Source organism: Pelodiscus sinensis, chromosome 7, assembly GCF_049634645.1.
Source record: "Pelodiscus sinensis isolate JC-2024 chromosome 7, ASM4963464v1, whole genome shotgun sequence".
In the NCBI taxonomy this organism is placed as follows: domain Eukaryota; kingdom Metazoa; phylum Chordata; order Testudines; family Trionychidae; genus Pelodiscus; species Pelodiscus sinensis.
Window position 1 is genome coordinate 57,164,068 of NC_134717.1, and position 15,587 is coordinate 57,179,654.

At 47.9% G+C, this 15,587-nt stretch overlaps 1 protein-coding gene across 3 annotated transcripts in view; it reads right to left on the minus strand.

The window, feature by feature from the left end:
• CATSPERT (catsper channel auxiliary subunit tau) overlaps positions 1-15,587 on the minus strand; it is a 70,351-nt gene that overhangs the window by 50,777 nt on the left and 3,987 nt on the right. For all 3 annotated transcript variants that reach the window (XM_075933885.1, XM_075933884.1, XM_075933886.1), the window contains exons 3-7: positions 15,518-15,569; positions 14,453-14,604; positions 13,071-13,193; positions 11,178-11,222; positions 6,181-6,249 (exon numbers count right to left, since the gene is read on the minus strand). In XM_075933885.1, coding sequence (XP_075790000.1) covers positions 6,181-6,249; positions 11,178-11,222; positions 13,071-13,193; positions 14,453-14,604; positions 15,518-15,569 — 441 coding nt within the window. The remainder of the gene's footprint in view (positions 1-6,180; positions 6,250-11,177; positions 11,223-13,070; positions 13,194-14,452; positions 14,605-15,517; positions 15,570-15,587) is intronic.

Here is a 15,587-nt window from a genome sequence, read left to right on the forward strand (position 1 = left end):
ATAAATGGTCAGTTTTCAGGCTGGAGAGAGGTAAATTGTGCTCCTGGGGGCACAGACTGGGACCAATCCTATTCAACATATTTACAAATTATCTGGAAAGAGGATAAACAGTGAGTTGGAATAATTTGCTGATGATATCAAGCTAGTTAAGACAGTTAAGTCCAAAGCAGACTGTGAAGTTATAGAGAGAATCTCACGAAACTGAGTGAGTGGGCAACAAACTGGCAGATAAAATTCAATATTGATAAATGCAAAAAAATTAGCATTGGAAAACATAATCCCAACTATATAGACCCTTCTCCTTCCTTTTGATACTGAAAGCTTATTAACCAAAAAACGCCACTGAGTTTTAGTAAAGAGCCAACAGTCCCCTTACAATATATTAGCACACCAGCTCACACATGGTACCAGAAGCAGGGTTTCACTGTGTCTGAACCCTCAGCAAGGCCTAAGATGGAGGAAGCACTCAGACTGCTAGTCGAGCAGTGGGTTCCCTGCACTGGATCAGCAACCAAAGGTACAGGAGCAACAACAGATGCAGGCTTTGGTCACCAACCAGTTGATTGCATGGCGTTCTGGGCCCCCCATTTTCCCCCACCTCCAAGAAGCCCCACTACCTACTACGAGCAACAATGGAGGTAGTGGCAGCTTCCCACGTGGTGAATGGAAGTCCTACAGCTGTGCATCACTTCTGGGTGTTGCGGAAATGCACTAGCTGCTTCCTTGCCCCAGCTCCCTGGTGTTCTGGGAACTTACCAGGTAAGTCTCCAGAGGCGCGCACTGGGACTTCCCTTCTCTGTGGGAGGGGGGAGTTGGGCCTGGAGGGAGCGTGTGCATGGGCTTCCCAGCTCTGCGGGAGTGGGAGGGGGGTGGTTGGCCCCGAGGAGTCCCATGTGTGGGCTTCCCGGCTCCACGGATGGGGGGAGTCAGGCCCGGCGGAGGCACGCAATGGGGCTTCCTTCCTCGGGGGAGGGGGTCCTGCCCCAGAGGGAGCGCACAACAGAGGCTTCTCTGCTTGGCGGCGGTGGCAGCGGGAGGGGGGAGGTCGTCCGGGCGGGGGGGTCATGTACGCAGGCTTCTCTGCTTGGTGGGAAGAGGGGTCAGCCCCGGAGGGAGCGTGCGACGGAGGCTTCCCTCTGAGGCTGGTGTAGGGGACTCCCTGACCCCACTGGCACCCTGCCCCCGAACCCTGTTCCTGCCCCCTGCCGAAGAACCTTGTCCCCTCCCCTCCTGCCCCCGTTCCTTCTCCTTTGCCCCCAGCCACAGAACTGTCCCCCCGCTCACCTCTGCAGAAACCTGCCCCCCAGCACCTTACGCCCCACTGCAAAAACCTGTCGTCCCCGACACCCTGCCCCCCACTGCAGAAACCTGTCCTCATGGCACCCTGTTTCCTCTCCCCTGCCCTCAGCCACAGAATTGTGTTCCCACTGGCCCCCTCTCCCCTACTACAGAAACCTGTCCCCTGCCCTCCCCACACCCTGTTCCCTCGCCCCTGCCCCCACTGGCACCCTGTTCCCTATCCCAGCACCCCCTAGCACCCTTCCCCAGTACCATGTCCCCTGCTCCCAACTGACTTTTCTGTGGGTCAGTGACCCCTGACTCAAGACAGGTTCCCTGCCTGTCTCAGAAATAGACAATGCAGAAACTTTTTGTGTTTGACATAGTATTTTATTTAAAAATGAAGCCTGGCCAACAAACCCCCATTTGGGGCCAAGCCCCCATCTGGCCACAGTCACTCCTGCACTCCCCGTTCCCCCAGACCATAGATCTGAGCTTATCAAACACTGGAACCCCCTGCCCTGAGCCCCTCACATACCCCATCCCCAAATTCCTGCACCCTCACATCCACAAGCCTGTGGCTTGCTTAGTACCCCTACACTGCCCAGCCTGGAGCCCCCTCCCTGAGCCAGAGTCCCCTTCTCCACCTCCTCCTGCATCCAGATTTCCTCCCAGAGCTTGCACTTCTCACTCCTTCCCACACCCAAATCCCTCATTTCCACCCCAGAGTCTATATATCCTGTCTCTACCCAGCGAGGGTACAGCTAGACTTCAAGGCTGCGTCTAGACTGGCAAGTTTTTCCGCAAAAGCATCTGCTTTTACGGAAAAATTTGCCAGCTGTCTACACTGGCTGCTTGAATTTCCGCAAGAACACTGATGATCTCATGTAAGATTGTCAGTGTTCTTGTGGAAATACTATGCTGCTCCCAATTCTAGAAGCCTCTGCTGATTGGCTGAGCCTTGGTAGGGGGAGGAGCTTTATAAGGCAGTGGGCAAGCAACCAAGGAGCTTGCGAACAGGTGAGTGCTAACAGGGAGTTGTGAGAGGGAGTTGGGAAGGGCGGGAGGTTTTCTTGCCTTTCTTTTAAATCCCTTCTCCAGGACAGCAGCGATGGATGGTGATGGGTCTGCTGTTGTTACCTGCACAGTGTGTGCCATGTTTGTCTTCCTCCCGGAAGAAAGAACGGATTTCATCTGCACGAAGTGCAAGCTGGTCGCCATTTTGGAAGAAAAAATTAGAGGACTGGAGGCCCAAGTGTCGACCCTACGCTCGATCAGAGAGGATGAAGACTTCCTCGATAGAAGGCAGTGTTTAATCCTTCAAGCATGGTAGGTGGAAGAGCCAGAGAGGGCAGTATGTGACCAAGAAGAGAACTGGCAGCATGTAACTTCTAGAAGGGGAAAAAGGCCAGCACGGGAATCCCCCGATGCTATAGAGGTAAGTAATCGCTTTCAAGCTCTCTCCACAGCCTCTACAGTGCTGAAAGCTCTGGAAGGGAACTCACAAGCAAGAAACCAGAAGGGAACAACATCTATTGGAAGGCATGGGATGCGTAGTCCTAGGGATGGGGGTTCCACAGCCACCACCCCCAAAAGAAAGCGACGGGTGGTGGTGGTCGGGGACTCTCTCCTAAGAGGGACTGAGCCAACCCTCTGCCGTCCGGGCCTGGAATCTCGAGAGATGTGCTGCTTACCGGGAGCTCACATTCAGGATGTCACAGAGGCTTACCAAGTTGATCAAACCTTCCGATCGCTACCCCTTCCTGCTTCTCCACGTGGGAACTAATGATACAGCCAAGAATGATCTTGAGTGTGTTACTGCGGATTATGTAGCGCTGGGAAGAAGGATCCAAGAATTCGGAGCGCAAGTGGTTTTCTCGTCCATCCTCTCTGTTGAAGGGAAAGGACTGGGCAGAGATCGTCGAATTGAGGACGTAAATGCGTGGTTGTGCAGGTGGTGTCGCAGAGAGGGCTTTGGTTTCTTAGACCATGGGACTCTGTTCCGGGCACAAGGATTGTTAGGAAGAGATGGGATCCACCTAACGAAGAGAGGAAGGAACATCTTAGCGGGCAGGCTTGCAAACCTAGTGAGAAGGGCTTTAAACTAGGTTCGTCGGGGGACGGTGACCAAAACCCTGAGGGGAGTGGGAAAGTCAGATGCCGGGAAGAAATGCAAAGAGAAAGGGGCAAGAAAGGAGGACCCCTGTTTCGAATGGAGAAGATAGGACAATCAACTGGTTACCTGAAGTGTTTGTACACTAATGTGAGAAGCCTGGGCAACAAACAGGAAGAACTGGAGGCCCTGGCCCAGACCAAGAAATATGACTTAATTGGGATAACAGAGACTTGGTGGGCTGCTGGCAGCCCTTAGGTATGAGTCACCACTCATTCTTAAGGTTTGTCCTTGGCCCATTGAGTGCCATTGTCCCACAGGGCCTTGCTGATTAGCATGTCCATAGGCCAGGCACTGCCCAATGCTCAACCACATGCAGGGAAATATTCAGTATCCATACAAGCACATGCTTATAATTGCACACACAGACATTATACAAACACATGAACAGCATACATAGGATTAGCAGACAGTGAGCTTCTATTCAACACCCCACATGGCCCCCCTTTTATACCATTTTCTGGGGCCAACATCCCCACCTATGGGTGCAGCAGCGATCTGGCTGCTCCCCTCAAAATCCAGTAACATGACACCTTCCTACCTTCTTTGCTTCTGGGGGCTTCTTCAGCCTGTGGGCCAACCATCCCCTCTCTAAAGGGCTGTCGCTGGCTGACTTCTCACCAGTTGGCCAGCAGGACTTCCTTTCTCTAGGCTGCTTGTTCCTCTGGAAACCACTCCGTCGTGCTTCTCAGCCCTTTTAGGGTATGTCTAGATCGAACTAGGGTGGCTAATGTAGGCATTCGAACTTGCAAATGAAGCCCGGGATTTGAATATACCAGGCTTCATTTGCATGTTCCCGGGCAGGCGCCATGTTTAAATGCCCGTAGTTCGAACTACCTGCCCCCGGCTACACGCGGCACGGACTAGGTAGTTCGAATTAAAGCTCCTAATTCGAACTACCATTAAACTCCTCCCAGTTCGAACTAGGGTGGCAGTGTAGACATACCCTTATTCTTTCCAGCTGTTGTGAGGCTGTGTCAGTCAACACTGGCTGGTAATGCATTAACTCCCAACTCTCATGTCAGCATGGGTTCTATACACCCTATGAGAGTTATCAAGAGTACAGAAAGCCAAGTTATACCATTGTAATCCTTCTGCCAGGCTGAGTTAATAGCAGCAAGGGCCGGGTTCAGTATCTAGGGGTCTCCTCCCAACAAGATAATACAACACCGGCTCGAGCCCCTACCCAGTGACCTGGGAAATCGTACATACACCTCTGGGCGCCTCAAAGAGGCAATTCTTCCCCTCTCGCAAGCACAGAGCCTCAGTATAGCAGAAAACCTTTAATAACATGAGGTAACCGACATCAGCATTAACTTGGGAAAACACCACAACTTGGATTCATAGACCAAACATGAGCAAAGACCCACCGCACAGCCACGAATCACCCAAAGTCCCAAAGTCCAACACCCCAAAAGTCTCTGCCCCGGGTCAGTGCCACCCCAGGGTTCAAAAGTTCACCGAGCAGGGTTTTACCATCCCAACCTGGAGGGGGCAGGGATTGATACACCTTATGAGGTCCGCCGATAGCTCCGCCTCTCCGTAGGGTTCTGCTGCCGCCGTCAACACAAGTCACTCCGTCACATTCCACCTGTCGTCCAGTGAGCCGTCTCAGCTGTCCCATGAACTGTCCAGCTCCGCCAGCCATCTCAGTCCACACCCCGGGCCTCCAGCTGGTTGCTCCTGCAGCTGCTCCACTGGCTGTCTGCTGCCACTCCTACCGGTCGCAGGTCGTCCCCGCCAGTCATTCTGCTGGCCGCCTGAACCCGCCGGTCATCCCCGCAAACCACTCTGCTGTCCGCCTGCACTTGCTGGTTGTCCCTGCAACTGCTCTGCTAATAGCTCAGCAGCATAGCGCCAAGCTCCCCACAGCATACAGTGATTTCAGCTGTTCAGCAAGCTCAGCTCATAATAGAGGAGCCTCAGTGCTAGTGCTCCACTGGCCCACAGTGAAGTCAACTCAGCAGCTCACAACTAGACTCCTAATGGAATCCAAATTAGTTCTGATATTCCACACTGAAGAGAGGAGTGGGTGCAATCAGTGTTGTTTAGGCCCTCAGACAGGGCCCCACCACCAGGTATGAAGACTTGTCCCCAGCCTCTCTCAACTTGACTGGGTTTGGAACCCATGCCCCTTGTCTAACAAGTGCTACTTAGTTTATGGCAAATCCCTTTGTCATAAACAGTTCCACCATTCCATTGTCCTTGATTCACATAATCAGGGTAACAACACTTTTATCCCCCCGCCTCAATAACAGAGAGACTGGGGATCCCATAGTGACCAAAGTGACCATTTGGGCTGCTGTGAGCACATACTAGACAGGGTGAGTGTGTCTATGCAAATTGGGTGTATCTATGCAAATGAGATCAGCCCCTGAAGTCTCTTTGCACCACTTGCCACAGTTCACCACCAGATGTCAGGGTAGAGCTTATCCTGACCCTGCTTACACCATTAGAATATAATTACTGACTAAATATAGTTTTAAGCATACTTTTTTCATCTTCATCTCACTCAAATACCATATCAAATAATTTTGTCCAATCTTTACAAAAGGATACCACATAAGGATCAGTTCAAGTTTGAGAAATATCATCTTCAAATATTTTTATGGAAATTATATGTCTGAGTTTTGGAATGGACTAGCTCTACTCCAAAGTTATTATAGAGCCCCCCCCCCCAAAAAAAAAGAGAGAGAGAGAGAGAGAAAGAGAGAGAGAGAGATCCTAACCTGGTGCGAGTAGCCATATCCGAAACTTCCATAGCAGAACATAAATTCCACTTCCGCTGTGCAGAAAACCTGAAAATGTAACATTTTTCTTTTTTAAATGTAACAAGTAATTAACTCTTACAGCAAATACATTCCCAAACAAGTTCCACAGAAAACAAATACAAGTATGGTAAGTAAAGGGAAAAAATACATGTCCCTCTCTTTGTTCTTTTGCACAGTTGGTAAACTAAACCCAAAGCTGCAGGGAAGGTGGGAAGGTCATGGACAGAGCTGTCCCATCTATAGGATAGTTTTGGGCCCAACACAGCATGGGGTTTACCAGAGTGCCTAGTGCCACCAGTAGCAGTCAAGCCCATCACTACACTCACTGATGGCAGGGAGAAGCAGAGTGACCCTGACCCAGCCCCAGCCTGCTGTGCTCCCTTGACTGCTTTGACACAATTTGCACCTCTCTAAACTGGGACTCTCTGGTCCTGAAACATCTGTGGCTAGGAGTCAAATGGCAGGAGCGCTGCTGGCCGGGAGCCCTGCTGGCGGGGGGCAGCAGCTGGAAGCCTGGTAGGAAGCCTGGTGGCTAGGAGCCCTGCTGGCTGATGGCACCAGTTGCCAGTGGGAGGAAGCCCAGAGGGCCTCACTGCTGCTCCAGCTTCTAGTGGGGGAGGTAGCCCCTGGGGAAGAGCAGCTGTTCTGGCTGCTGCCAGGAAAGAGAGTTCGGTGGGGGGGGGGGGGGGGGGAAGGAGGCACACAAGGCCTGGATCAAGCCACTACTCTGGCTGCTCCTACCAACCCTGGGACCACTGCTCAGGTGGTCCCAGGGGCCAGCCACATCAGGCACTGCTCAGGCTGTCCCCTGGGCCAGCTGGCTGGGGCGACCAGAGCAGAGACCAGTATTGCGGACAGCCAGGACTACACCAGCAGTAGACTGAGGCTGGGGACTAGAGCCATACAGGGTCAGCCATGCTGACTGCTGCAGCGGACACAGAGTCCTAGTGATCTGTAGCGCAGATGGATTGGAAGCCAGTGAGATCAGGACTAGACAAGAGAGCAAGGAAGACCCTGGAAGAGAGAGAAAAGATCTTTTGTCATGAAAAAGCCTATGAGGTCAACACTAACAAGTAGTCCTGTGGCACCTTAAAAACTAACCAAAATATATAGACTAACAAAACATGTAGATGACCAGTCATTTGAAGAAGTGGGCTGTGCCCACGAAAGCTCATGATGCCATCTACATGTTTTGTTAGTCTTTAAAGTGCTACCAGACTGTTTGTTGTTTTTTAAGTTTATCCTGTTCAGACTAACACGGCTACCCTCTGAAGCTTCCAAAATATATAGAATCATGAGTTTTCGTAGGTAAAACCTACTTCATCAGATGAATTGGACATCAATGACACTGACTGTGGAGATAAGGGCTTGGCGGCTGACACCAAAGGTGCTGGGACAAAAGTGACAGGGTCGAATATCTCTCTGGTAGCAGTATAGGCACTGGTTTTAACAGAGCCATTGAATCTGGAGTCAACAATGCCACATCGTACGATGGTGGTGAGTGTCAGTGCTTCCAAGTAGAGCACAGATGACTTTTTCAGAGCCTTTTTGATAGGTCAAGAATGAGTCATCAAAAGTATATCAGTCTGTGATGGCAAAGCTAGCTCTGAGTGCTTCGAAGAGGCTGAGGAGGAAAACGAGAAACATAGTAATATTTCTTCCTGGATTTCAGCTTAGTGGCTGAGGCAGTGGGAAGGCACTCTTCCAGAAAAATTCACTGACCTCTTGTGGTCAGGGTCAGTCTCTGAGGAAAGATGCACTGCCTCGCTGAAAAAATGTACTTTAAGGCAGAAATCCCTGTGTTTCTTTATTCTTGTGAAGAAAGAGGAACTAATAGGACATTTATCCTTCACATACCCCTTGCATAAGCAGATTAGGCAACTAACAGGGATCACAGCCTTCCATGTGGCACATAGTTTAATACCTCTGCATAGTAAATACCACAAACTAATTTACTAACTACACTAAACTAAACAACAGGTTGGATTTCCCTGGTCCAGCTCCCTTGGGACTTGACCGGTCCCAGACAACGGAGTTTGCCAGATCAGGGAAGGTCTACGGGGGAAGGGTGCCAACTTCTCCGCTGGCCTCCTCTCCCTAGCTACCTGGTACCACTTCCCTCAGGTGCCTGGCTATGGCAGCCATGTGGGCTCGGCAGCCCTGCAAGCTCTGGCAGCCCCATAAACTCCAGTGGCGGCCCCGCAGGCACTTGCTACCCCACTAGCCCTGCTGGCACTTGTGGCACCACTAGGTGTGAGCTCTGCAGTCCCTTTTTCCTGGCCCCACTGGCTGTGGGTTCGGCAGTCCCCCTGTCTTGTGGTCTCCAGTGGCCCCGCTGGCTTCCCAGCCCCTCCAGCTGCTAGCTCTGCTGCCCCCCAGGTGCCAACAACCCCACCGGCTTCCCAGCCTAGCTGGTTAAAGGCTCTGGTGCACTCCTTTATGTTGGGGTTCACTAGTTCGGTAACATCCATGGTACTGCTGGACCAGAGTGTCCCAGAACACAGAGGTTCAAACTGTACAGCTCTATAAAAGAAGTGTTTCTTATATTCAAAGGCTTACTATCTGTAGTTCAAGGATGAAGGGGAAATCCATCTCTCTCCATGGGTAGTAAAATCCAACAGAAAGGGAACAGGCAACCACAGCCCTATAGGGGCTCTGCACATTAGAAAAATGGGAGCCCATCTGCTGCTCGCGGGTATGGCCAACAAATTCTCGTGTGCACTGGGCACACGTACATATACTTCTGATACTATCACTCAAAGGAGAACTTTTCCCCTGTCTACTTTCATGTATCAGTTGCTCCTGATAATACACACATTCAGTTAAGCACTGAATTCAGAAAGTCCAGGTTCGCTTACAGACTTTGTCTTCAAAAGGTTAATGTACCAAAAAAAAAAAAATCATTGTTTAATCTGTCTGATGCATTTTCAAACTTCTCATAGAACATGGCATACATTAATAAAATACATAAAGTAACATACTGCTAATTTCATACTGCTATGGTTCATACATAATGGCAATATTAATCTTACCAGCCTGTATTCTCTAGATAGTATAGACACAATGGGCTAGACAAGGGCTGGGCAAGATACAGCCCGGGGGCCAGATCTGGCCTGCCTAACACTTTGATCTGGCCCACAGACAGTACGTGGCCACTTTCTATTTATATCCTCCTGCCTGTGACACCGAATTTCCAGGTGGCGGCTCAGGCAGTAGGATCCTATTTAAATGGCTCATGGCCGCGACACTACCCAGCAAGTAGCCAGAGCTGCAAGCCTTTTAAATAGCTGCAGCAATCCCAGATGGCTGCCAAGCAATGTGGTAGCCAGGGCCGGATTAAGGGGGGGGAGGACTAGCCGGGCAGCTGCCTGGGGCGCCAACTTATGGAAGGGGTGCCTAATTGCAGCTGTAGGGGGTGCTGTGCTCCTGGGGTCAGGGGCTGCGCAGCACTCCTTAGAACCGCCATCAGGAGCTGTGCGCCCGCAGCCAGGGGCTGTGCGGCACCCCCTAGAGCTGCAATCAGGCGCCGTGCGCCCAATTGCAGCTGTAAGGTACACAGGGTGCCCAGGGGGATGGCTCAAGCTGGCCCTGGTGGTAGCAGCAAGTCCAGGAGCCACGAGCCCTTTGCTCTGTTTTTACTTCAAAGCCTTCAGCCTCAGACAACTCTGGGGGCAGGCTAATCCCCAGCCCTGCCCCTTCCGGGTAGTGCAGCTGGCCCATGACCATGTACCAAAATTCATTAAGTGGTTGCCCTGCAAAAATTATTGCCCACCCTGGGCTACATTCACCTATGCAGCGTAAAAGGGAAATACATCCTGGGGAAAGAGCAGGCATTGTTTTTATGCCAACTTTCCTCAAGAGTAATGCCGTTGGAAGGAGAGTTTAGTTTCGATCAAGGATTCCATTGGACCTTCACAAAAAGAGTCTGCAAGGGGGTGCACTCCACTGATAATTGTCTGTTCATTCTGGCTATGCCCTCTTTCTACTCAGCACTATCCTCTGTTGTGGATATAATAGGCAAATGGGTTTTTCTGCAGTTTTTGTTGCTCTCAAGGATTATACCATGGGAAGGCCCTATCTTCCCACAATCTCAATCCTGGCCTGAATTACACTGCCAAGTCTACAAACCAATGTGTGTCAGAAACTGGAGATGGTTTACAGAGGTGGGGAACTTAAAGCCCGGGGGCTGGATGTAGCCCCCAACTTGCCTGGATCCAGTCCCCCAAGACTCATGTCTTTGCCCTTCCCATCCCTGGCATTGGGGAGCCCAAGCTGGTGCTCCAGCCCCCCTGCCACCTTCCTGTGGACTGGAGCACATAAAATCTACTAGCCTGGGCCCCACTAGGCTCTGGTGTGCAAGGGGAGTGTCTTCTTCAGTTGGTGGGGTTGGATTTGGATCAGTGAGGATTTGGCTTTTTTCCCCTCACTTGTGTGCGGCCCTCAACTTATTTTTCTGAGGGTCAGGGGGCCCCCAACTCAAAAAGGGTTCCCCACACTTGGTTTAGAAGATTATGAAAATGTACATAGCCTACAGTAGGTTAGCACAGTGTTTTTCAGAGACTGATTTTTGTGTATTACTTCTCCCTGATCATTTTAAGTCTGAAATTTTATGATACAGACTTTATCTAAATTCGCTGTCAGTAATATTAGTGCAACTTACTCCTCTGAAGTCAATGAGGCTGAGCTGACACCACTGGGAGTAGACTATGGTCTATGCACTGTATGTAAACTTTATGATCTTACTGGTGTTATGCTGATTTACCTCAGTCAAGGACTGGGGTCTACTTACCATCTTCTCTTTCACTATCCATTTCTCTCTCTTTTTAGTCACTTTAACATTTAGTGCTTCTGGAAGTGTTCAATTTATATGCATGTGTCTGTATGCAACTCAAATTTTGCAATGACATGAAGTCACCTGTGTTATTAATTTGTAATTTTCACCAAAGAAATCCTACCATGTTTCCAATCCTCATGGCACATGTTTCAGTGAACTGGCCTTTCTGGGTAGGTGGGGAGAGAAAGAAAATGAACAATTTAGACTCACAAAGCTCCAAAACTAGTGTTTTATAGCAATATATTAATCAAGTACGTAAAGGAATACACAATATTTGCAACTACAACAGATGAAGACATCACATTCTTTTCCCATTCATGATTATAGTTTACATGCATGGAAAGGTAGTTAAGCACTCTAGATGTTTGGCATTGAGATTGTGAGCAATTCCTGAATTCAGCAATTCCCGAATTCAAATCCTAATCCTGCCACCGTCACTTTTTGTCTTTACGAAAGTAATTTAGAACCAGATTGTCAAACCTGAGTGTGAAAATTAGGTGCCAAGAGTCCAGTATTATGCATTCAAATAGTCCCCCAGAGTTTAATACTACTAATCACATAAGTTATGCACATGCCAGTTATTGCAGGATTGGGACACAATTCCATATAGAGGTGCTGTACTGGCCTGGGTCCAGAGGGAGGCCAAGCTGCACACCACAAGAAAGCAGATCAGGTTAGCAGTTCAACCCAGCTCTATTTCAGGGTGGGCCTGCAATAGTTTGGATACTCTGGCCTATACTCAAGCTGTACAACTATCAAGAGGCCCAGGCCCTAGTTCAGAGCAGGGCAACAAGAGTCTTGGTCCTATTTTCTGGCTGAGCAGCAATCAATACACGCAGGTCCTAGCTTAGGGGGCGGGGAAACATATTGTTCAGGCGCTCAGGCTTCTGCTTAGGCAGAGTTACTATTAATAGGCCCAGGCCCTTGTTCAGAGTGGGGGAACAAATAGTTAGAGACGCAGGCCTGGGTGCAGGCTGATCAGAAGTCAGTATGTCCTGGCCCTAGTTCAGGGCTGGGCAACAAACAATTAGTGGGCATTTTGCCAAAAACAGGAGTAGACTGCCACCCAGTGAGTGGGATGGAGTAGGCAGGGGGAGACATCCCTGCCCAGGACCCTAACAATGGTGGCTTAGATTGCTGCTGCGTCAGCGGGATCCTGACCACAACATGCGGACCAGTTCACTTCTATATCCTCAGCCAGACATGGGTTGGCTACCCCTGGGCTACTTCCCAGCTCCCTCTGTGGTCCTCCCTGGCTTGGTCCCCACTCTTTCAGGCCTGCAGGGAAAAAAAACTATGGCAGCTTCCATCGGCTAAGGCCTGGGATTGTCAATGGTCCTAGCCAGTTGTCTGGACATGCCAGCAGTCCTGGCCAGTTTTCCTCTTCCCAGTCGTGTGGCCAAGCCTCCCACCTCGGGAGCTTGGGCAAGGCATCTGGTTTCCTCTGGAGCTGGGGCCCAAATGAGCTCTTATCTCCAGCCTTTATACTTCTGGCACTGGCCCTCTGCTTCCTAGGGGTGAGACTGGCCCTGCCCACCAGCATGTCCTGGGGATTTCTTACCCTTCTGGGTCAGAGGAAGCCACGCTGCCACACTACAGGTGCTCAAGCAGTTATTTTAGGAACTATGATTATTTTTGACACCCAAGCTTGAAAAATTGGGCTTACGCCCACAGTATCTTATGGCTATTGAAATGTAATTATCTACACTATCTTGCAAGTCTTGTGGAGATTACATTTTTGTAGGCACTTTAAAGATAGAAAGCATAATATAAGTACCAACTATTATTATTATTATAGTACACTATCACCCACTCAACTAACAGTTGGACACACAAGGAAATATTGCTTTCTTATATTAACTTCTCTATTGTTTTAATATGCCAGCATACAAATATTATGTATTAATTTGTATCCTGGTGTTGTCAGTATTGTTTATCTTGTGTACTACTCGCCAAAGCATGTGTGGAAGAAACAATTTAGAACCCAGATAATTTTTTCCTCTGCCAGACCCACCTTAATGACTTCATAAAGGTGTACAGTTGCACTTCCCAGTAACCTTGGAAAGTCTTTTGGACCTTGAAATCCCACCAATTCTAGTATAATTCTATTCCGTTCATCCCGCTGCTGCCTTGGAACCTGACAGTTAAAACACAATGTTTACATGCTATCCACATAATTACCACCATTTTTGTTGCATGGAGAAAAGGGTTAAATCTGGGGCAAACTGACCTATCTGCTACAGTACTTACTGCAGAGTTCTGAGGACAAGTGCAGGCTAGACTCCCACAGATCTCTTTGAAACAAATGCCGTGATAGCATGCACCTTCCATTCAGGCTAAACGGGAGAATACTTAAATGCCCCTTTATTTAGTAATAGTTGAAATAATGGAAACTTCCAATGAAGAACTAGGCTTGGAATTATGAGAATGGAAGCTACCGCCTGCTGGTTGACCTTACTGCCTTCAGAGAAATAAGATGTGTACATGTTCTTTGTAAATACACAGGACTTTGTGTACCTTCTTTGTAAGTAAACAGGACTGCATCACACAAACATCTGACTTACATCAAGTTTTCATAAAGGAAACAATATAAAACATTCTGAATTTTGGCTTATCACTTTGATTAAACATCGGTAACACTAAGTTTTGTTTACCTGAAATAATAGAAATTCATTCCCCATGAAAAAGGCTAAATGGAGAGCCTAATCCCACCCCCTAGCATAAGAATCCTGACTTTCCCTCATAACACCCAGTCATGCTTCACATCAATCCCACTACCTTCTCCCTCCTGGTGGCACAGCCCAGGTTAAGCATGCTTATTGTGATAAAGATGGTGCGGTGTAGTACAACTGGCGAAAGTGGAGTAAAGAGTGTGTTTTGAGTAACATACCGATCCCAACTGCTGGGGCCACGCCCCCCAGCAATCTGTCAGGCTGCACCCCTGGGGGGAAGGAGTTTGGGGGAAGTGAAGAGTGTGTTTTTAGTAACATACACCTACATGCTATTCTTAAAAATAAGCCAAAAAAAAGTCTACATAAAAAAAGTTAAGCTGTACATAAGGTTGCACATATATATCAATAACATAAGAGAAAAAAATCTTAATACAACATGCAATTTTAAAAAAATACTACTATCTGAAAGCCCAGAAATTTAGTTAAGATTACACTTGAGTCAAACACTGGAAATCACAGAAATGCAGAATTTAAATACCCAAAGCAATCTTAAAACTGCCCTTTTATTCTCTACTCTAAACTATGGAATAACTGTATGCCTGTTCACAATTTAGCTTGATCAGTGACAGAATGAAAAAAAGCCAGCTCTAGATATTTAGGGCTACCATGCTATTAAACCAATAATGAGAATTACATTACCAAAAAGCAGAAGCCGTAATAATACCTGTACGGAAAAATACTTCACATCTTCAAAATGAATCACAATGTCTTTTCTGCTCTTCTTTAGCTGTGATTTGAAAGTTTGTGGATTTGTGCATTTCATAACTTCATTAACACTAATGCGAAGCAGCAAGTTTGTGTTATGCTGTACATTAACTGAAAGTCATCAATTTAGGAAGCAGATAAATCTTTTTAGTGAGCCAGGAACAGTAAACGGGTTTATTACATGGTAAATGAAAATAATGAGCAATACACACTGAGCTGTAATTTTCCTCACTGCTTGTATGCGAACTAGGGATGTGAAAGTGTAAACATGTATACGGTTAACTAATGAGCCTGAGATCATCAGTTAACGTGGATGGTTACAGATAGCCCTCCTCCACCCCCCCAACCCCGTGCTGCTGCTTCTGTATCATAAGCAGCAGTGCGGGGAGGCAGACAGGCAGGAGCTGGTAATGGTGGGGAGCCGCCTAATCCCCCATCACTGCCTTTATATCATGTATATTCATTTTTTACAATAAAAATAAGGTAACTTAAAAATATAAATATGTGAACAACATACTATTTATTCAAACAGGAAGTTTTTTGCAAACTGTATTTCAGTTTTCCCAAATATCGTCCGGTCACTAACAGTAACAATGTGAATCGTTTTAAAATAATTTGTCACCCTTTCACGAGTCAACAATTCAGTCTAGAAAGAATGCTGATTGCTATGTAACAATTCTAATACCTTTGCTTTTTTAAATTATAACTGTTCTCTCCATTTAAATGCGCCTTTTGTTTCTATAGTACATGAACAAGGAAGTCTACTCAGTGAGACTCCTTAGGATTCTATTACTGGAGTCTGGTTCTCTGCTATGTTCCTCATATGCTCATACATTACGTGAATGTCAGGCTCAATAGATAGAAAAAGAAAGCATTATCTCTTAAGTGAACTATATTAACCCACAAAGTGAGATATTCTATACTTCCCAGAGTATTCTAAAGGTGTTGTATTCTAAAGGTGTTGTCAATACAAAGATAGAAGAAAATATGCTTAGCAGAAGGTAGGGAAATAGAAAAGGGATACATTTTGACGTAAAATCTTTACACAACTTCACGTGAACAGCCAGGCAACCAACCTAATGAAACACAAAAGA